Source organism: Jaculus jaculus, chromosome 1 (genome assembly GCF_020740685.1).
Source record: "Jaculus jaculus isolate mJacJac1 chromosome 1, mJacJac1.mat.Y.cur, whole genome shotgun sequence".
Classification (NCBI taxonomy): domain Eukaryota; kingdom Metazoa; phylum Chordata; class Mammalia; order Rodentia; family Dipodidae; genus Jaculus; species Jaculus jaculus.
The window spans coordinates 73,932,532-73,955,597 of record NC_059102.1 but is presented as its reverse complement, the minus strand read 5'-3'; the positions used below and the strand labels follow the sequence as shown (position 1 = coordinate 73,955,597).

The 23,066-nt window shown below is 39.7% G+C and overlaps 1 protein-coding gene across 2 annotated transcripts in view; it reads left to right on the top strand.

Moving 5' to 3' along the window:
• Positions 1 to 23,066, top strand: part of Frmd3 (FERM domain containing 3) — a 352,540-nt gene that overhangs the window by 219,537 nt on the left and 109,937 nt on the right. For both annotated transcript variants that reach the window (XM_012947641.2, XM_004653072.2), the window contains exon 5: positions 10,514 to 10,611. In XM_012947641.2, coding sequence (XP_012803095.2) covers positions 10,514 to 10,611 — 98 coding nt within the window. The remainder of the gene's footprint in view (positions 1 to 10,513; positions 10,612 to 23,066) is intronic.

Sequence of the window (23,066 nt, the reverse complement as noted above, 5' to 3'; positions counted from 1 at the left end):
CTTTATAATCTTGCTTTGAGAAAAAAAAAAAAATGTAGCTGGGCATGGTGGCGCAGGCCTTTAATCCCAGCACTCGGGAGGCAGACGTAGGAGGATTGCCCTGAGTTTGAGGCCACCCTGAGACTCAGTCTGGGCTAGAGTGAAACACTACCTCAAAAAACAAAAAACAAACAAACAAGCAAAAAAATTGGAATTGATGTTATAATCTCAATAAAAGTTTTTTTCTGTTGTTGAGAACAGTCCTGTTTGAGAGTAAAGGAATACAAATTTTCCACTTAGTAATGGTGCAAGATTTGGGGGCTTGGGAGAGGCCCTCACATTTGTGAGCCCCGATTTTTGGGCCCTTGTCTATTTTAACAAAGTATTGAAAAAACAGTCTGAGAGGAATAAATGATGTACTATTAAGTTTACTTAGAGAAAAAACATGAATTATAAGCTTTATTATAGGGTAAATTAAGATCCAGGGAAGAGGCTAGCTGAAAGGCTCAAGCCAGACAATCCTTTTTGTCCAACTGGAAAAGGAGAAGAGAGGAGAGACACCCACGAGTAGAAGGCAAAACAAAAGAACCAAAAGGTCCCCTTCAAAGAAAAGACCAGAGAGGGTTATGAAATAGTAAAGGTCTCAAAGGTCAAAGAAAAAATCATGCATTTAATAAAAGTAAGTAAACACCCCACAACGTGACACAGATGGAAGGCAAGCAGAAAAATATACAGTCCAGATAAGCATGCTCCCCTTCCAATCCAGGTTGGTCCCGCCAGACTAGAAAGGAGAGGGAGACCTGCATGCACGTTCAAGCCAGGTCACAGGGCAAAAAGAGGGTTGGGCCATGTGGGTAGCCTCATCAGACTCAGGTGTGTGAAGAGACCCAAGTGACTCACGACTCAAGGGGCTGACCCAGAGAAGCTGAGCTGAGGAAGAAGCAGGAAGTTCCTGCTGGGGGAGTGTAGCTAGCAGCCATCTTGGATGAGACAAGACCAGACTCAGACACAAGTTCCAGTTTTGCCAGAATGGCAGAATGGGATTTTCTTGTTCCCTTTTTGGCTTCTGGTTCTTACTAAGAAAAAAAAAACAACAACCCCAAACTATCTTGTTTCTCCTTCAGTGACTCTGGTGAAAGCCCCGTAATTAAATTTGCTAGTAGATTCCTGTCTGCGGATGAGTAGCACAGATGTGCGTAGCGGGACATTTAAAACATTTAATGTTTACAAAGAGCATGAATGGAGCTTCCCTTTATACAGGCAAAACTTTGATACATATCTCCAATAGGATATGTCATATATATAGATAATGAGATTTATTATAAGTCAACGCAGTCCTTAGAATTTCAAATGAATTTAGAAAATGTGAGGTGCCTTGTCTTAAAAGTCATTAATTGTTCTTGTAAGTTGTTATTTTGCTACTGCAGTTACCTAAAACTTGAAAAAGATTTAGTATATGAGAAATTAAGTTCATGATCATGACTATGATTATAAGTCATGTTAAGAAAATTACAGGTTTAAAATAGGACCACAAGATGATCTTACAGCCTTTAGATTTCTGGGCTTCTATAAATACTATCTGAAACTTAAAGTAATGAAGTATCTTTTTCTAAAATGCATGTTAGGTTCAGAAGCCTTCTCATTAATGAAAACACAATAACTTATGCCCCACATTTTGTTGTTTTGGTTACTTAATCCTTTCCTGCACAAATAATATCAAAGAAAGATGCATTATTTTTGGTAATATTGTATTTTAAAAATAAGCATCCTGAACTGGAAGCCATTATAAGACCCACTGGATTATGTTGAATCCACAATAATGATCATAATCCTTGATTATCTCCAGAGATCACTGATGAGAGCAAAGACACAAACTGTAATGTGAAATCTGGTTTTCTTTTCTCAGGAAGTTTTTATCAAATCTAATTCCTAAATTATGAGATTAAAATACAACCCTTTTTGTCAGTAAATGTTTAAAATCATTCTTCCCTTGCAAGCTCATGCCAATGTAAAAAGCAGTGATTTTATGTACAATGCATACCCTCAACAACAGGTTTATTTTAAACTTGATGGCATTTGCCTAGTAGTTTACCATCCTTAAAGAAGGAAAGGCTGGGTATGGTGGCACACACCCTTAATTTCAGCACTTAGGAAGCCCAGATGGGATGATCACTGTGAGTTGGAGGACAGCCTTACATGACATAGTGAATTCTAGATCAGTCTGGACTAGAGTGAGACCCTACCCAGAAAAAAACAAATATAAAAAATAAAGAAGGAGAAGGAAAGATTTATTTCAAGTATTTGTGTGTCTTTGCCACTCTAAGCGATCTACAACCATGGACTTCAAAGTAAGGCTCCTGGACCAGCAACATTGGCACTGCTTGGGAACTTGTAAGGGCAGCTTCTTGGTCCCTATGTAAGTCCAAGTAAATCTATAATCAATATTTTATTTTCCTTCCCTCCCTCCCTCCCTCCCTCCCTCCCTTCCTTCCTTCCTTCCTTCCTTTCTTTTGTTTTTTTGAGGTACGGCTTTACTTTAGCCCAGGCTGACCTGGAATTTCCAATGTAGTCTCAGCATAGCCTCAAACTCACAGTGATCCTCCTACCTCTACCTCCTGAGTGTGGGGATTAAAGGCATGTGCCATCATGCCTGGCTAAAATCGATATTTTCATAAGTCCTGTAGGTAATTACGAAACATGCCAAATTTTGAGTCACTAATATGAGACAATTGGAATTTTAAAAATATTAATTCCTTTTAGCAGATATTAAAGTGTACATTTCAGTGTTTTTTTAATATGACTACAAAGTTGTACCACTGATGTGGGGTTGTTGAGAGTGACAGAACATTTTTGCCTCTGGTGAGCATAAGCCAGGGAACTAGGAGACAGGACAATCAATACTCACCAAAGTCAACCTGAAAAAATATAGTGGCTTTTGAGTTCATTGTCTCATGCTGAATAAGAATGAGTAAAGTAAAAAAGGACTGAGTGAAGCAAAGTTAGATTTTATTAAGAAAAAAGTGAGCAAGACTCCTACGTGAAGAGTCCTTAAGGAAGCATTGCTGCAAAGCTGTTTTGTCCTGGGAGCTTTTCATAAGACATATGGCAGGAAATAGGTAGAGATTGAGAAATTCTTTATTGAGATTGGTTCTTTTAAGCATCCATTACATGCTAAACCACTGAGGGGCCTACATGTCCTCTGTATGCACCTTTGATCCAACAGGGGATCACAAGTTGCTTTTTTTTTTTTTTTTTTTTTTTTTGGTTTTTCGAGGTAGGGTCTCACTCTGGCTCAGGCTGACCTGGAATTCACTATATAGTCTCAGGATGGCCTTGAACTCTCGGCGATCCTCCTACCTCTGCCTCCCGAGTGCTGGGATTAAAGGCGTGCACCACCACGCCCGGCTACAAGTTGCTTTTTTAATCAGAGGTGTGGTTATACATCCCGATCACCTTTGTCCACTCTCTGAACTGGTTTTACTCATTGTAAAGGCTATTGATCAAGTCATTGTATTTTTTTGTCTTCAGACTATGTGACTAGCTTGTAATTTACTACAGGACCTTATCCTTATTTCCCATAGGAAATATCTCACCAGCACACAATGATCTAATTTCACAATATTTTCATCACCTCAGTAGGAACTCTGGTATCCAAGAAGTTATCATATTTTCTCCACAACCCTCTATCCTTGGAAACAACGAATGTTGTTTTCTGTCTTCATAGGATTTGTTTTCTTGAACAATGCATATAAATCATACATTATGTGACTTTTTGTACCTGCACTTTTTCACATAGCACAATGAATTCAAGATTCATTAGTTCTGTGTTATTTATCAGCACTTCATTCATTTTTGTTTACACAAATATTCTATTATATGTTTAAGTCACTTTTATTTTATCCACTCATTGGTTAGTGGACATTTGGGTTGTTTCTGCTTTTAAGTTATAATGAATAATGTCATCATGAACATTTATATACAGGTTTTAATGAGGGCACTGATTCTGACTTTAGTTGAGCCCAGGGTGGGATCCAAGTGCACAGAGCATTGGTATGTCCCCTCTTTCCTTTCATTTTTTTGTTTAAATTTGTTTATTTTATTTATTTATTTGAGAGTGAGAAACAGGGAAAGACACACATACACACACACACACACACACACACACACACACACAGAGAGAGAGAGAGAGAGAGAGAGAGAGAGAGAGAGAGAGAGAGAGAGAGGATGGTTACACCAGGGCCTCCAGCCACTGCAAACAAACTCCAGACGCATGTGCCCCCTTGTGCATCAGGCTAATGTGGGTTTTGGGGAATTGAGCCTCGAACCGGGGTACTTAGGCTTCACTGGCAAGCGCTTAACCACTAAGCCATCTCTCCAGCCCCTTCTTTCCTTTCTTGTTCCCTCCTTCCCTCCCTCATCCTCTCTCTCCTTTCCTTCATTTCCTTCTTTCGCTCCTTATTCCTTCCTTGAATGTGTATGTATATATGAGTATTCATACATACATGTGTAGGCACATGTGCAGGCATATGTGGAGGCCAGACAATGACATTGGGTGTCTTCTTCATTCATTGTCCACCTTGTTTTCTGAGACAGAGTCTCTCACTGAATCTGGAATTCACTGATTTGGCTAAACTAGTCAGAAAACCCTAAGGAGGGCATTACAGGCTCACTGTGTTGTATCTGGCTTAATGAGGGTGATGAAAATCAGAACACAGGTTTTCATGCTTGCACAACAAACACTTTATCAACTCTCAGCCCACATTGGATTGGTATTTTCTAAGAGATCCCCCTGGTGATTCTAATATGAATGTAGGAATAAGAACCTTGTTATTTACAGTGTGGTCCATGACCTGCTACACAGCATCCCCTGGTAGCTATTGGAAGCATATAATTTCATGCCCATCCAGGATCTCTGGAATCAGAATAACATCCTAGCAATGTCTCCAGGAAAGTCATGTTCTCACATAGGTGGGAGGTATCAGTGTATGGAGATGGTCTGAGTTCTTATAATCAACCTAAGAAAGAAATTTATTAGGTTCATGCAATTCCATTTTGAAATAGGGGCAGGTAGTACTAATGTAGGATTCGGGGTTCAAGATGAGTTCCTCTGAGTTTATGAGCCCCAAGTTTGGGTCCTGTCAATTTTATTTTATTTTATGTATTGGAAGGGGGGAGAATGGGCACACCAGGGCATTCAGCCACTGCAATCAAACTCCAGACTTATGTACCACCTTGTACATCTGGCTTATGAGGGTCCTGGGGAATGGAACCTTGGTCCTTTGGCGTTGTAGGCAAGTGCTTAACTACAAAGCCATGTCTCTAGCCCCCTGTTCTTCTTTTAACAAATAATTAGTAAATAAGGACTCAAGAAGGATAAATTATGAACTGTTAAGTTTATTTAAGAGAAAATCACAAATTGTGAGGTTTAATTAATGGAGATGGGGTCTAGGAATGGAGAGAAGGGCAAAATCATAAACATGTGGGAAATAGGAAACATGCTGTCATGTGAAAACCATTGGAAAGTTTATAAGATTCCTTTTAAGAGAAATTGATATTTTTAGAGAAATGCTGAATAAGAGCCACAAATATGTGGAGGGGATTAATAAAGATCATTTAAGAGATACTAAGGCTTTTAAAGAGGGACTAAAGTTGCTGGCATGTGGAAAGTAGAGTCTAGAAGCTTGTGTAGAGAGACTTAAGGCTAACCTGTATGACATCTGTCATGTGTTTCTCCGCATAGGGAAAATATCAAAGCAGAGACCAAGAAATGCAGAGGATAAATAAGTAACAAAGAGAACTATACTCATGGTTATCCTGAGTTTAGAGTAATTACACAAGTAACAGGCCTAGAGTTAGAGAAAGTTCCCACATGGTAGATCTAAAATGTAAAGAAAATATGAACATGGTAGAGTCAGAGGAAAGAGGAAAACCATACATGTAATTAAAGTGAGAAGTTACCCAAAACTATAAAGCAGAGTCAAGCAGAAAAACCATTCAGACCAAAAACAATATTCTTGCCCCTCCCACATACTCACCAGACTGGGTGAGAGGAAAAGCCACTTCATGTATCCAAGCAGAGATGATAGAGAATCCAGACACACACACACACACACACAACGGTCCCATCCAGAGAGGGAGGGGATGGAAGGCCAATTTCTTTACAGTGTCAGGCTCAATTATACATGGGAAAGACCTGATTGGTTCATAAATTTGGTGGGTGTATCCTAGAACCACCCCACCTGAGCCTTTTTTTTTTTTTTTTTTTTTTTTGGATAATCTGCTGGACTATGGGCAGCAGGCAGGTGTTGTAGGTCAGTATCGATTAGATATGAGTTTTATTCCTGCCAAGATGTTCCATTCTTGTGTCAGGACAAGGTGGCATGTGACATCTCCTGGATCTCTTTATGCCTCAATCCCTCACTGAAACTGCCTCCAAAATACTAGCTTTCTCCTATCTTCCTTCATATCATTTGGACCTCTCATGTTTCCTAATGCCTCGATGCCTAGCTCAGTGCACAGCAAAAAGCAGGCGTGAGATGAAGATCAAGGGATGAGCACACCTGTGATCCAATAAATTCTTCATTATGTCCAATATGCTTTTGCAATTGAATATGCAATTGAAGTAATGGTCAAGTCCCATGCCCTGGGGCTGACAAAATATCTATGCCCTTATCATGTTAATCACCCTGTCTGATCCCCCATTTCTTTGTGTTTAAAATAAGAATTGTGTGTGTGTTGCTTCTCATAGGCTGAGTGAAAATAAAATTACTGAGCACTGCAGATGTGCATTAGTTAGGATTCTCCAGAGAAATGCCCATAATTGTATGAGTATATGATATATATGTACATATATGTGTGTGTATGCATGCACGTGTGTGCATATATATGTGTGTATGTGCATAAAATGTATTACAAGGAATTTGCTTCCATGATCACAGAGATTGAAAAGTTGCATGTTCTTTCATCTGCAAGCTAGAGGTTGAGAAGGTGTGGTTATGAGTGTGGCACATGAGAGCTGATAGTGTTGATTCCAGCTGAGTCTGAAGGCCTGAGAATGACAAGTACTGGGACCAGAAGAAAACTGATGGGCCAGCTCCAACTGTGAAGCAGAGCTCATTCACCTTTCCTCTGCTGTTCTGTCCCGTTCATTCCCTCAATACATTGTATAATGTCCACCCATACTGGAAAGGGCTGGCTGATTTACTCTTTTACTAATTCACCCTCTAAGATATCAAAAAACAATGTTTAACCCCCTATCTGGCCATCCTATGGCCCAGTTAATGTGGGTACATATTCCTGTAAGAATATACAAAGATAAGAATTGGTGTCTGAGAATTAAATGTTAGATAAGCATAACATCAATCTGCACATATCTGCAAAGTCACTTTTGTCAAAAAGAAAAAAAAAATGACCCTAAGCCTGACCTTTAGAAAAAAAATTAACCTGGTAATGCAGTCAGGTTCACATTGCTGGTAGAAATCACCTGACCAAGAGCAGCTTGTGGGAAAAAGAAGTTTATTTTGGCTTACAGGCTCGAGGGGAAGCTCCATGATGGCAGAGGGAAATGATGGCATGAGTAGAGGGTGGGCAACACCCCCTGGCTAACATAAGGTGGACAATAGCAACAAGAGAGTGTGCTAAACACTGGCATGGGGAAACTGGCTATAATACCCATAAGCCCGCCCCCAACAATGCACTCCCTTCAGGAAGCACTAATTCCCAAATCTCTGTCAATTGGGAACCTAGCATCCAGAACACCTAAGTTTATGGCGGACCCTGAATCAAACCACCATATTCTACCCCTGGCCCCCATAAACTGATAACCATACACAATGTAAAATGCCATGCATTCATCTAACTTTAAAAGTCCCCATATTTTTTATCAATCCCAATGATTTTCAAACATCCCCATAGTCTAAGATCTTTTAACTGAGCCATAATACCAAAATCTCCCCCCAAAACCCATAATAGCACAGAATCAACATTCACACTGCAAAAGATGGCATTGGGCATAGCAAAGAAATAGTCAACCAATATAAGATTTAAAACAAGGCAACCAGGGCTGGAAAGATGGCTTAGCGGTTAAGCACTTGCCTGTCAAGCCTAAGGGCCCCGGTTCAAGGCTTGATTTCCCAAGACCCACATTAATCAGATGCACAAGGGGTGCACGCGTCTGGAGTTCCTTTGCAGTGGCTAGAGGCCCTGGTGTGCCCATTATCTATCTATCTATCTATCTGCCTCTTCCTCTCTCTGTCGGTCACTCTCAAATAAAAAAGAAATTTTAAACAGGGCAAACAGCAAACTCTGTTGCTCCAAGTCCAATAACTCTAGTCAGCGACCAATCTCCCAGTTCAATAACTCTGACCAGCAATAAGTCTCTGGACTTCCAATACTGCCCCTCCAGTTAGGCTACTTATAGTCCTGGACAACTTCATCAGGGCTGGCAGGTTTCCTTAGCAGCTATCTTGTGGTCCCGGCATCTCCACTGGGTCTCTACTGCAATCCAGGGTTCATCCTCATGGCTCCATGGGGTTTCCATGCAGGCAACCAGCAAACCTACTTCACACTGCCCATGTCCATTTTCAAAACACAAGACAATGTTGCAAACTCAATGACCCTCTCTTTCCTATCCCATTTCTTATACTCCATAATACCAGGTAGGGTGCCAATTTGTTAATCCAGTGGGGAATAAAACAGACTTTGAAGAACAGGACACACCTTGAGCACTCAGGCTCCTTTGAAAGAGTCTACATTCTTTTTTTTTTTTTAAATATTTTATTTTTATTTAAGAGAGGGAAAGAGTCAGAAGGAGGATAGAGATAGAGTGAGAGCGAGAGAGAGAGAGAGAGGGAATGGGCACACCAGGGCTTCCAGCCACTGCAAATGAACTCCAGATGCATGCACTGGCTTATGGGTACTGGGGAATCGAACCGAGGTCCTTCAGCTTTGCAGGCAAGCACCTTAGCCACTAAGCCATCTCTCCAGCCCGAGTCTACATTCTTTCTGTTGCCCTAGGGCAGGTCAGTTGGCCCGGTCTCAATGGTTGTAATATCTCAAACAATTTGCAGGTGAATGGCCAGCAGTTTAGGCCCAAATATTTTTCTTTCTGTGCCATATGCTCACACCAGTTTATTTCTACATAAAGCAACCCTACACAACTTCTCAGGACACAGGTATAACAGCAAGCTTTTAACACAAACTTCTTAGCCCCACCCAGGCAAAGCTCTTTGTCACCCTTATAAGCCAAACCTCACAGTCCATAGTTCTTACTGCATTCAAGCTAAGGTTTTAAATCCTCCCACATTCCTCTTGAAAATTAGCTCCAAAAGGACAAAGCTACACAGTCAGGTGTCTAGCAGCAACACCACTCCTTGGTACCACTTTACTGTTGCAGTCAGGTTCGCATTGCTGGTAGAAATCACCTGACCAAGAGAAGTTTGTGGAAAAAGGGTTTATTTTGGCTTGCAGGCTTGAGAGGAAGCTCCACAATGGCAGGGAAAAATGATGGCATGAGCAGAGGGTGGACATAACGCCTTGGCCAACATAAGGTTGACAATAGCAACAGGAGACTGTGCTAAACACTGGCATTTGGAAACTGACTATAACACCCATATGCCTCCCCCCAACGAAAAACTCCCTCCAGGCGGCATTAATTCCCAAATCTCCATCAGCTGGGAACCTAACATCCAGAACACCTAAGTTTATGGGAGACCCTGAATCAAACCACCACACCTGGCTAATAAAGACAGTAGTAGAACCTGAAAAGCATTATATCAGTATGTATCACTCAAAATGACAGTAACAAGATATGCTGGATTCAGCGTTTGAAAATTGGTATCTCTGGCTTTTGTTTTTTAAATCACTATGTGTGTTTTTTTTTTTAACAAAACAATTTGTAGCAACACGCAAAACTTCACTTGTAAATCCAACTTCCTTGATTTTCCAAAGAACTGGACACACTTGTTCTGCTTTCTGCAAGGACAACACCCTGGAGCTGTGTGGTAGCTTCCCCAGCCCACTTATTCAACCACATGTATATTTAGCCTCCACAGGCATCTGAGCATGTCATCCCTGTCAATGTATGGGGACAAGACACAGGTTTCAGTTCTCATGGTGAATCATCAGGCTTTCAGATCTCATAACCAAATCTTTTCTTGAATAGTTACTAGAAGGCATTTGGTTCCTGAGAACCAATGGGCTGTTCTTATTATGCTAATTGAACCCAATAACTGATTCTAAATTTCCAAAGAACTTGGGCAGCAGATACCTAAGATATGCATAATGGTACCTGTGATTGTACCTGTGGAGTAGTAGCTACTGGCATTGTGTTTCCCTCTTTTCATCTCATATTTCTTGCAAATCCCTCTTAGCTTCCCTTTGCATGTGCTCCTGGAAAAGAACTTGGCTCAGCTAAGTTGGTCCCCACAGCTGAGTATGGTCCGAGGGACCCAGCTGGACAAAGCATGAGTAGTTGTTCTACTTCTGGGCTTCAGTCAGAACTTAGGGCAACTCTCTCTCTCCTTTTGTGTTGCAGGTACCTTTTGTATTTGCAAATTAAAAGAGATATCTTTCATGGTCGACTGCTGTGTTCCTTTTCTGATGCTGCCTATCTGGGTGCCTGTATTGTGCAAGGTGAGTATGGATCCAGCATGCCCATTGCTGCTCGTGCCATGGCTCTGTTTTGTTCTGTGCTTCCTTTTTCTCCCTCATGTGCTCATCCTGCCCTGTCTGCTGGGGAAGGCCAGGTAAAATTTGTAGTTTGTAACAAACCTTCCTATTCATCTTCCTTTCCCAGCTACGGGTGTGTGTGGAGGGGTTGAGGGATGCCATGGAAGGTGGGCTACCATCTTCACAGTGGCCTTTGCACATACACAAAGGATTCTTCCAGTCTCCAAAGAAAAGCTCAGAATCTCTTTTTCCAAGGTGATAGACTCATTTTATAAGAAGCTCTGAAATGACATGGGTATCCTGTATTCTGAGCTTCATATTTCCAAAACATCTAATGTGTGTATTGATGGAGGCATGTGAAACCATGTCCAAGAAGTCACTTTCAAACAAGATCATGTGTGTACACACACACACACACACACACACACACACACACACACACACACACGTAACTTAGTTCCTTAGATACACAGCTTCTCTAGCTATGCAACAAGATGAGGAGACCAACAGTTTACAATCTATCATATTTTAGTGTAAATGATTTTCTCCTGTCTTGGTCATTTTGCCATAAATGAATTACTGGCATTATTTAAGCTTCCATATCATTAGGCCAGAAAAAGTTCAAACCCAACAAGGGTAAGCTGTTCTTTTTAGGAATTAAGAAGTCCTAGGGGATGAGAGCAGTGGGAAATGGTAAATGCACTTCCTTCATTATCTTCTGAATGCTTTTGCCTTTTAAAGAGTGCTTGAGGGAAGGCAGCCTCAAGGATTCTGATCACCAAAACTTATGGAAAGGCTGCAGGGTTTTCTGGAAAGATGTGATGATACAGGAATAGAAGGAGAGAAGGATGAAGGAAAGGAAAGAGAGAGAGATGAAGAGAGAGAAAAAACTAGGTTTGGGAGAGGCAGAACAGCAAGTGGTCATTGCCTATCACATTGCGAGGCTGTGTTCCCTGCTTAAGAGGCATCTGTCCTGGGATTTTCACTGCCCTCCTCTGTGCTTGTGGGACACTCTGTGCTATAAAATCCTTTGGACTTAGTTCCAAGTATGTTTGTCTCTGAGAATTCTGAAGTGGGTGTTTATGTTGCTTTATCATCTTCCCTGGGAGTTATGTAAGCTGTTCAGGTGATTTTAGTAAAGGCTCTAAACCCATCCAAGATTTTTCCAGTTTAAAATGGCCAGAACTCTAGTGATACTGTGATGAGCAGTAGTTCTGTGGGCTCTGAGGTGAGTTTGTGCTTCTAAAAGCTGTCTCTTGCCCCAGAGTGAAGATCACTTCATCTTCCTCCTCATGGACATATTCTTTATTGCACCTAGAGCATTTCTAGTATCTATGCTCAAAAGAAGGATTTCATCCTATTTAGTTAAATACTTCTACCCTAGAGTGACACATATCAAGAATTCCCAGGAGTACACCAGTTCTATTTCTACACGTCTCTACAAACTTTCTAATTTTGGGGGCAGTGTTGTAGATATAAAGTAACATCTTGTTTTGACTTGGAAATCTGGTTTCTCATGAGTTTAAGCATCTCTCTCTTCACATTTATTCTTCTATAGATTGCCATTGAGCAGTTTGCTATTTGCTATCTAGACTCTTCAATCTAGAATTAGTCCTTGTCAACTTCAGATTTTGGAAATACATTTTTGAAGTTAGCATTTCTATTATTTTAATTGTAATGCCTTGTGGTCAACACAAATATTTTACTTTTGATATAATGAAATCAAACTATTGTTTCTCTGCGATCAATTTTGTTTTTTTTAAAGTAATTAATTAACTTATTTAGATATTTAAGGCAGGTCTCATGGAGACAAGGCTGATCTTGAACTTGTTATGTAGTCAAGTATAACCTTGAACTCCTATTTTTTATGTAGAGTACATGTGGCATGGTGGATTACATGTACTACATACACATGTGTGTACGTACTACAGATGCACAAGCACATGTGTGCAGAGGTCATAGGAGAGCTTTGGGTGCTCTTCTCTATAGCTCAAACATGTACTTCCTTAAGACAAAGTCTATCCCTCAAGTCAGAGCACAATTTTGTTCAAGCAGTCTTTATGACTCTTTGGTTTTCCCATGCTCCTCCCACTCACCCACCCACCATGAGAGCTGATTTTACAGATGTGCTTGGCCATGCCTAGCTTTTAACATGGGTTCTGTTGCAGCTGAATTCAGTCACCCACAGTTCCCCCCCCCCCCAACCAGGGCCTCATAATTAACTGCAAGTAGTTTTGACCACTAATCCATCTCTTTATCCCCTATACCCTTGAACTGACCTTCCTGCCTCCACCACCTGAGTTCTGAGATTACAAGCATTTTGCTAGCATCCCAATTTTGTGTAATGATAAGAACTGAACCCTGTACCTCATACATGCTAGGAAAGAACTCTCAACTGACATACATGACCAGCCCTTGGTTCTGATTCTAAAAGTCTTTTGTCATGCATCCCAGGTTGTTTTAAAAACCCTGAATTTAAGCAAATAAAATTTTAATGATTTTTGAGACACTAAAAAAAAAAACAAACCTGCACTTACATTATACTAATAAGAGGAAGCTAAGCATAGCTATGAATGTGGCCCAACATAGAATTGTAAGCTTACTTAAAACTGTAAGGAAAGTGTAAGAAAAGAGCAAAAGAGAACACCAGACTTGATCTCTACAGACAGGCTGTTTATTTTAAAGAAATAGCAAGGGGCAGCAATCTTCCCATGGGATGGAGGCTGAAGCACTGAGGTGCAAGTTTATAAGGAGGATCCTAAGAAAAACAGACTGTACCAGGTGTTGTTAATAAGAAAAGTGTAGTTGTTTGTGTCCTTGTTCAGAATAGGCTTCTTCAGCCAGGAATGTCTAAGGGAGGATATTCAGATGGTCTCTGGTCCTTCAAGGCCATCTAGGTAGGCTAAGGGGAGTACATCGATGAGGAAAGGTGCCAAACTTAATGAGGCCAAATGCCTCTGTTGCTCCTTTAGTGCCTGCAAGCTTTAGAAAGAGTTAACTCTTTAGTTCCCTCTAGTTTTCAGGGAGGCTATTAACCCTTCAAAAACACTAAGGGATTCTATTATATTAATATATTATATATTTGATTTGATTTGATTTACTTTTTAAGTAGATCCCAAAGTACCAAGCTTCAGTATAGATTTTTATGTATTCTTAACTTTGATTAATATTTCTTCCCCACCCTCTTCTCTCCCCTCCCTCCAGGTTCTCTGCTCCCTGTTTTATCAATGTAGAACAGGGAATAGTTTGAAATAGTTTGAAAGGGGCTCAGTGGAAGGGTATGTGGGCAGGGGACAAAGGAAAATAATACAAGGTAATTATGATTAAAATACAAGATATTGGGCTGTTGAGATGACTTAGTGGTTAAGACACTTGAATGCAAAGCCAAAGGACTCAGGTTCAATTTCCTTGGACACACATAAACCAGATGCACAAGGTATCACATATGTCTGGAGTTCATTTGCAGTGACTGGAAGCATGCCCATTCTTTCTATTTGCCTCCTTCTCTCTGTCTCATAAATAAATAAATGAAAATTTAAAAATATGTGATGTACATATATGTATGAAAATTATCAATAAAAATTAGGACTGGAGGAGGGGACATATTACAAGTTATGTTAAAAATTAATTGATAATAAAAACATTAAGTGTATATAGATGTATGGGTCTATAAATATGTCTCTTCTATTCCATCAATCTACATATCTGTTTCTCTGCTAGTATCATGCTGTTTGTTTTTCTTTTTTTTTACTGTGACTGTAATATAACTGGAAGTCAGGTGTTATATATTAGTTACCTTTCTTTTTATTAAATATTTATTTGCTTGGAGGATGGCAATGTGGTGGTTTGAATCAGGTATCCTCCATAAATTTAGGTATTCTGAATGCTAGGTTCCCAGCTGATGAGATTGGAAATTAATGCCTCCTGGAGGCAGTGTATTACTGGGGGCAGGATTATGGGTATTATAGTAAGTTTTCCCTTTCTCGTGTTTGGCGCACTCTCCTATCACTGTTGTACATCTGATATTGGTGAGGAAGTCATGTCCACCCTTTGCTCATGCCATCATTTTCCCTACCATCATGGAGCTTCCCCTTGAGTCTGTAAGCCATAATAAACCTTTGTCCCCACAAGCTGTTCTTGGTCAGGTGATTAAACCTGACTGCAACAGTAAAGTGGTACCAAGAGTGGGGTTGCCTCTAGACACCTGATGTGTGGCTTTAGCCTTTTGGAGCTGATTTTGAAGAGGAATGTGGGAGGATTGAAACCTTTGCCTAAGAGATGCCTTGTGTTGCTGTAAGTACAACTTGATGGAATATTGTGGTCCTAGTTGAAAGACCTGAATGCTGTAAGAACTCTGTGGAGTTTGGCTTATGAGGGTGAGAAAGAGCTATGCCTGGACTGGGCTAGAAGAAGTTTGTGTGAGAGGCTTGTAGTTATGCCCATGTCCTGAGAATTTGTCTAGGGGTGGCACTGTGTAGAAATGGACTGGTATGAGCATAAGGATATGGCACAGGAGAAAATGAAATCTTTGGGCCAAAACTTTTACCTATTCACTTGCAATTGTATGAGAGATTACAACCATTGAGATTGGGCCAGGTGAAGGAGTATCCTGTTCTTAAAAGCCTGCATTATTCTCTACTGGATTAACAAATTGGCACCCTTCCTAGTATTATGGAGTATAAAAAATGCAGGAAAGAGAGGGCCAATGAATTTGCAACACAGTCTTGTGTTTTGGAAACAGCCATGGGCAGTGTGTAGCAGGTTTGCTGGATTGCCTGCATAGAGACCCAATGGAGCCATGAGGATGGCCATGGGTGGTAGTGGAGACCCACTGGAGAAGCTTGGACCATAAATAAATTTAGAAAAGAGAGAGAGAGCCTCGGGTTGGAGAGATGGATGCAATGTGCCACATTTATTGATACATGTATGCACATCTCTGGAATAAAGCCTGCTTGATATAGGTAGGTGATCATTTTGATATGTTCTTGGCACTTCAGCTTGCAAGAATTTATTGAGAATTTTGTGCCTATGTTCATTAGGGACATTGGTCTATAGTTTTCCTTCTTTGTTGTGTCTCTGTCTACTTTTGCTATTAATATTAATATCACAGTGGCATCATAGAAGGAGTTACCATTCCCTTCTTTTAGTTTATGGAATAAATAGAAAAGCAAAGATCTCAGTCTTCTATGAAGATCTGATAGAATTTTGAAGTGAATTTGTCTGAACCTGAACTTTTTTTATTTTTATTTTTTAATATTTTTTTTTATTTCTGAGACAGAGAGAGAGAGAGAGAGAAGCAGATAGAGACAATGGGCATGCCAGGGCCTCTAGCCACCGCACATGAACTCCATACACATGCACCACCTTGTATATCTGGTTTATTTGGGTCCTGGGGAATGGAACCTGAGTCCTTTGGCTTCATAGGTAAGCATTTTAACCACAAAACCATCTCTCTGGCCCAAGGATCTCTCTTTTTAAAAAATATTTTTTATTGACAACTTCCATAATTATAGACAGTAACCCATGGTAATTTCCTTCTCCTCCCACTTTCCCCTTTGAAACTCCACTCTCCATCATAACCCTTCCCCCTCTCAATCAGTCTCTCTTTTATTTTGATGTCATCATCTTTTATTGCTATTATGATGGCTTGTGTAGGTAGTGTCAGATACTGTGAGGTCATGGATATCTAGGCCATTTTGTGTCTGGAGCACGTTGTAAGGAGTCCTACCCTTCCTTTGGCTCTTACATTCTTTCCACTATCTCTTCTGAAATGGACCCTGAGCCTTGGAAGACAGGATAGAGATATTTCAGTGCTGAGCACTCCTTTGTCACTTCTTCTCTGCTCCATGGCACCTTCTGAATAATTTCAAGGTCACCGCCATCTGAAAAGAGAAGCTTTGCTAACCAAAAGTAAGAGTAGCATTAATATATGGGTATGAACATTAACAGAAGTGCTTACTGGGCAGTTTGAGCATAGTATATAGATTTAGTCATACAGCAGCAGACATTACACCCCTATGGCTCATGATGACACCTGTTGTAGGTTTTCAGTATCAGGGATGTATTCCTTCCCATGGAATGGGCCTCCAGTCCAATTAGAGAATGATTGGTTTATTAAACATTTGGCTGGCCAAATGTAAGGCTTGTAGTGTCCACTGTTGAGTATCTCCATTGGTTATCTCTCTATGTCCCTTTGAACTGCATGCAGTGTATCTTTTTCCAGCTTTTGTCAGCTGGTCTACATGGAGTAGGTTTTAAACTCCAGCAGGATTTCTCAGTGACCTTGCAGCTCAAGTCTGTGGAGTCTTTGGCAATAGGGTCTTACCATCTACTCCTGGTGGGAAACCAAGAGCCTCAGCAATGGCTTATAATATTTTGGGGTATCAGTGACCTCTCTGGCCAACAACTCACTGGAAGGTATCCCATTCCTGGCACTGAAAAGAGATTAAATAAAAGAAAGGTAGAGGGAGGGCTAATCAAAATCTAAGAGGATATACATTAGGCATATGGAAACTAATTTTTTGGACAATGGAACACTCAGAAGCCATAGATTGGACCTAGACTTTTCTTTTTTTTTGCTGGTGTGTATGTCTATATGTAATGAGGTATATGTTTGTGTGAGTGATTCTGATGCTGTGTTGTATGATGTGTATGTGGTGTATGCACATGCCCATGCCCTTGAAGCATTCCATGTCCTTGTCTGCAGATCACCTGAGGTGCTTACCTGAGGTGGCTGGAGCAGAATGTTGGGTGTCCTGCTCCATTGCTCTTGTTCCTCTTCTATTTATTTATTTATTTATTTATTTGAGAGACAGAGAAAAATAGGCAGAGAGAGAGAGAGAGAGAGAGAGAGAGAGAGAGAGAGAGAGAGAGAGAGAGTTAAGAGCACAGTAGGGCCTACAGCCACTGCAAACAAATTCCATATGTGTGCACCTCATTGTGCATCTGGCTTACATAGGTCATGGGGAATTGAACCTCGTCCTTTGGCTTTCTATGCAAGTGCCTTAACCACTAAGCAATCTCTAATCCTTCTGCATGTTTATATTTGAACCAGAGCTTTCTGTTTTTCATGATCACAGGCAATTTTGTGATTTCTGTTACACTTTGTAGGACTGGGGTTACAACATGAGTGGCCATGCCCAGCTGTTTTATGTGGGATTTGGAGATTCTAACATACTTGATTTAAGGGCCTTTCAGGCCCTCATGATTGTGTTGGAAGTTCACTTAACCACTGAGCCATTTTTCCAGCCCTGGACTTTTTATAACTAGGAGATTGTAAATTAGTGATTCAATCACATTGCTTGTTGTAGATCAGTTTAAATTATTTTTCTCATCTTAGTATGATAAGTCATATATATACAGAAAGGCACCTATCTTCTTTATGTTCTAATTTTGGTAGAATGAAAGGTTTTGAAATATGTCCTTTTGATTCTTTCATCTTCATTGTTATCTTCTGTAACATTCCTTTTTGTCTCTAATCTACTCATTTTGTTTTTTGAAACATATTAATTAAGTAATTAATTAATTAATTTGAGAGAGAGTGAGAAAGAAAAAGAGACATATAGAGAGAAACTGTATTGGGTGCACCAGGGCCTTCAGTTGCTGGAAATGAACTCCACACTCATGCTCCACCTTGTGCATCTGGCTTACATGGGTCTTGGGGAATTGAACTGGGGTCATTTGGCTTTGCAGGCAAGAACCTTAACTACTAAGCCATTTCTCCAGTCCCTGTTTTACTTCTCTCTTTTTATGGTTAATTTGTCTAAAGTTTTGTTTATCTTTACAAAGAACAACACTTTGTTTCATCAGTTCTTTTAATATTTTCCTGGTTTCAAAGAATGTATATTCTATAGTTTTTTGGTTAAATGATCTATGAATGTATGAGGTCTGTTTGATCTATCCTGTCGCTTAGTCCCATCGTTTCTCTGTTTATTTTTCTGTATATATGACAAGTCTATTGATGATAGTAGGGTATGGAAGTCAGCCACTAGTATTGGGACTTATCTCTGAGTTTATATCTAATAGACATGATTTTGTAAAAGTAGGTGCACTTGTGTTTTGTACATATATACTTAGAATTGTAATATCTTCTTGATGAATTATTCTTTTGATCAGTATGAACTAACCTTTATTTCCTCTAATTAAGCTTGGTGTGTATTTTATTTGTCAGATATTAGACTAGCAAAGCCTGCTTGTTTCCTGATTGTGTTTGAGATTATTTTTATCTATCCTTTTACTCTAAGATAGTGCTTGTCATTGGTGAGGTAAGTTTCTTGGAAACAGCAAAAAGATAGATCTTGTTTACTGATTCCACCTGTTGGGCCTTATATTTTGACTAGTGAGTTAATAATCTTGAGTTATTACTGTCATGTTTGTAATTGTATGGAATTTTGGTGTTTACTTCATCTTTATTTGCTTAACATCTGTCCTAGCATTGGTTATCCTGAAGCATCTTGAGTTTGTATATTCCTCTATTTGATGTGAAATATTTTATCCAGTATTCTCCATAGGACTGGCTTAGTCTCATAGACTCCTTTAGCCTACTGTTCTTGTAGAAAGTTATCTTTCTTTCTGCTTCTATCAACAGAGGCAATTTTTCTGGGTGTAGTATTTTGGATTGGTTGCTGTGTTCTTTAAATACTAGTAATACATCATTCTAAATTTTTCTGGCTTTTTAGTTTCCATGAAAACAGACCTCTGTTTATATATGACTTGATGTTCCTCTCTTGTGGCTTTCAGTACCCTTCCATGGTTCTGTGTATTTAATGTTTTGACTATAATATCCCATGGGTAATTTTTTCCAGTTCTATTTGATATTTTGTATGTCTCTTATACCTGTATGAACATGACTTTAACTATATTAGGGAAATTTTCATCCATAATTTTATTAAAAATATTTTATGACATAGTTCTGAAGTTATTTTGCTTCATTCATTTCCGTTCATTATTTGAACACTTTATGTTTCTGTGGTGTTAAAATAGCTCTCAAGTTCTATTTATATTATTTTTGAACTTCCTCTCTTTTTGACTAATTCATCCAATACCTCCACCTTGTATTCCAAGGCCTGATATTCTTTCTTCCACTTGATCCATCTTTTTGGAAGTTTTCCATGGAAGTTTTTGTTTTACTTCACACATTTTTCATTTCTAGCTTCATTATAGTTTGGTATTACTTTTAGATTTTGTTGCTTTCCTGAGTTACATTTTTATATCCTAGTTTGACTTCCTCATTTCTTCTGTTTGTGCCCTTTTAAAATTCATTTAGACATTCATATGTGTCATAGTTGAATTCACTAAAGATTACATTTATACAATTATCTGTGTCTTCTTTGAATTATATGTATATATTTATAATCATTATTTGGGCTCTTTGGAGTTTCCTTTAGGGAAATCTCATGTGGCTCCTCTCCTACAGGTTTGGTATTTCTTAGAGGAAACACATTGGCTTGGTTGCTCATGTTACCCATTTTATATTGAGCCTACTCATCTTGAGATAGCTCATTGGTCAGGTCTTTCTGGGACACCTGTATTGGGTACTTGTAATGTTACTTAATGTTTCTTTTTTAAAAAACTGGGAATTTGGGCTGGAGAGATGGCTTAGCGGTTAAACGCTTGCCTGTGAAGCCTAAGGACCCCGGTTCGAGGCTCGATTCTCCAGGACCCACGTTAGCCAGATGCACAAGGGGGCGCACGCATCTGGAGTTCGTTTACAGTGGCTGGTGGCCCTGGCGCACCCATTCTCTCTCTCTCTCTCTCTCTCTCTCTCTCTCTCTCTCTCTCTCTCTCTCTCTGCCTCTTTCTCTCTGTCTGTCACTCTCAAATAAATAAATAAAAATGTTTTTTAAAAAAAACTGGGAATTTTAATACATTAAACTGTTACAAATTGGTCATCTTTACATTGGATTAGCCTCTTATGTCCCTTCTCCCCTCCTCCCATTTCCATCAGGGTCCTCTCCAGTGGGGTATTAGTTATCTCTGTTGGGTTATTGATGCACCAGTAAGTTACTGTGGGAAGGAAAATGCCTCTGAGTATACCTTTACTACTGGTGGCTGTTGCATTCTTTCTTCTTCCTCTTCCCCAGTGTTCTCTGAGCTTTAGGAGGCATATTAGAAGCCTACTTTGTTATTGCACTCTTGGCAGCCTGCTTTACACTTTGATGAGTTTTATATCTCCTCAGTGTTTACTGACATCTCTATGCAGAAAGCTCTCTGGCTAGCCATGAGAAAAGCACTCATACTTAACCTGAAACTCCCTCTCTACTATTTCCTGAGCCCCGAAGGGTATCATAGAGATGACTCATCTTGTGTAGGCAGTTGGCTTTCTCTTCTCATCATTCTAATTGGTTTTGAGTCTCTTTGGTATGTGCCACCATCTATAAAATGTATGTTCTCTAACCAAGAGTAAGAGCAACATTGATCAAAAGGGATAAACATATCTATTTAGAAGACCTTTTTGATGGACATAACCTCTCCACTTAGCCAAAGAACACTGTGAGTTTTCCTCTATGATCTATCACCTTCCAAGCCATAGGCTTTTGACTGGGTTTTCAGTACCTCTCTCTGAGCAGGCCTCATGCCCAATCAAGGAGCAGATGATTGACCTCATAATGTATGTTCCACTATTGCACTGGTGAAAACATCTTGCCTGGCTGGTTGAATTTGTATGTTGCAGGATTCACTGCTTGTTCACTCTCTTGATGGCTTTTATCCCCTAGCAGATTGTACAGTGCTTTCCAGCACTGTGAGAGCTAATTGACAGGGAACTGGCTTCCATCTCAGTTCCAGCATAATCTGTCAATGTACTGTGACCCCAGCCTGTGGTATCTTAAGTAACTGGGCCTTACTGACTAGTTCTGGTGGGTAATCAAGTGCTTTGGCCATGTGATATTCTTTGGATTTACTTTTATTTTTATTTATTATTATTATTTTTTGCTCAACTGTGGTGCTTAGAGATCAGTCTTGGAGGTTCTTGGTTGTGTTTCATGGATGGGATAGGTTAAGTGGTCTCAGTTTGGTTAAGTCTGTGCTTGAACTTGCACTTAAATCTAAGCCCAAATAGGAGATCATTTGTGCCCTCATGATGAAGTGAGGAGGATTTGAATTCAGCATGAGTCCTAGCCCTATGGCAAGTTACCTGTGCCTGCAGAATGAAGGGAAGAGGATTCCTGAGAGGCATGTGAGTGCTGGAACCTACAAACAGGTCCTAAACATATCTTGATTATAATTCTGGGTTGTGTGCACCTGTGCAGGGTAAAGGAAAGGAGATTCTTTTTTTTTAATTTTTTTTTTGTTTTATTTCTTTATTTGAGAATGACAGACAGAGAGAGAAAGAAGGAGGGAGAGAGAGAGAATAGGCACTCCAGGGCCTCCAGCCACTGCAAACGAACTCCAGATGTGTGTGCCCCCTTGTGCATCTGGGTAATGTGGGTCCTGGGGAATTAAACCTCGAACTGGGGTCCTTAGGCTTCACAGGCAAGCGCTAAACCACTAAGCCATCTCTCCAGCCCAGGAAAGAGGATTCTTAAAGGGAATTTGGGTTGTAGAATTGAAACATTTGTCTCAGTTAGGTCCCAATCACAATTTGTCTACTGCCTTAGGTTTGAATTGTTCTTGCTTTTCCAGAGCCCTAAGGTACATAATCAAGTTACGTTGCTGAGATAGTCCTGTTTTCTTGATGTAGGCAGTTATAGCAATAAATGTCCCTCCTAGAATTCCTTTCATTGAGTCCCATAAGTTTTGACATGTTCTGTTTCATTATCATTCAGTTCTAAGAATTTTTTATTTCCCTCTTAATTTTTCAATGATTCATTTATCATTTAATAGTGTGTTTTTAGCTTCCATGTTTGGCATATAATCTGTAGGTTTTGCTGATTGGTAATTTTATTTTATTATGAGAAGACAGAATTAAGAAATGATTTAAATTTCTCTATACTTGTTAAAATTTGTTTTTTGCCTTAATATATGATGTATATTAGAAAATTCCATTGGCTGCTGAGAGAATATGTATTGTGCAGTGTTTGGATGGACTGTTCAATAGATGTCTATGAAGTCCATTTATCTATGACATCATTTCATTCAAATGTTTCTCTGTTTATTTATGTCAGGACAGCCTGTAAACTGGATAAGTATGAGGTATTGAAGTAATCCACTGCTTTTTGTGCATGAATTATTTTGTGGCTTTACATCTAGTAGTATTTGTTCTATGAAAACAGGTTCCCATATGTTCAGTGTGTATATGTTTGGAATTATAATGTCCTCCTTATAGATTACCTTAATCAATTTGAAATGACTTTCCCTAATTTCCTGACTAGTTATAGTTTGAAGTCTATTTTGTCAGATATTTGAATGACAATCTGTTTTTGGGGTCTCTTTGCTTGGGATATGCTTTTCCATCTTTTTCCCAAGGTACCGTCTCTTTC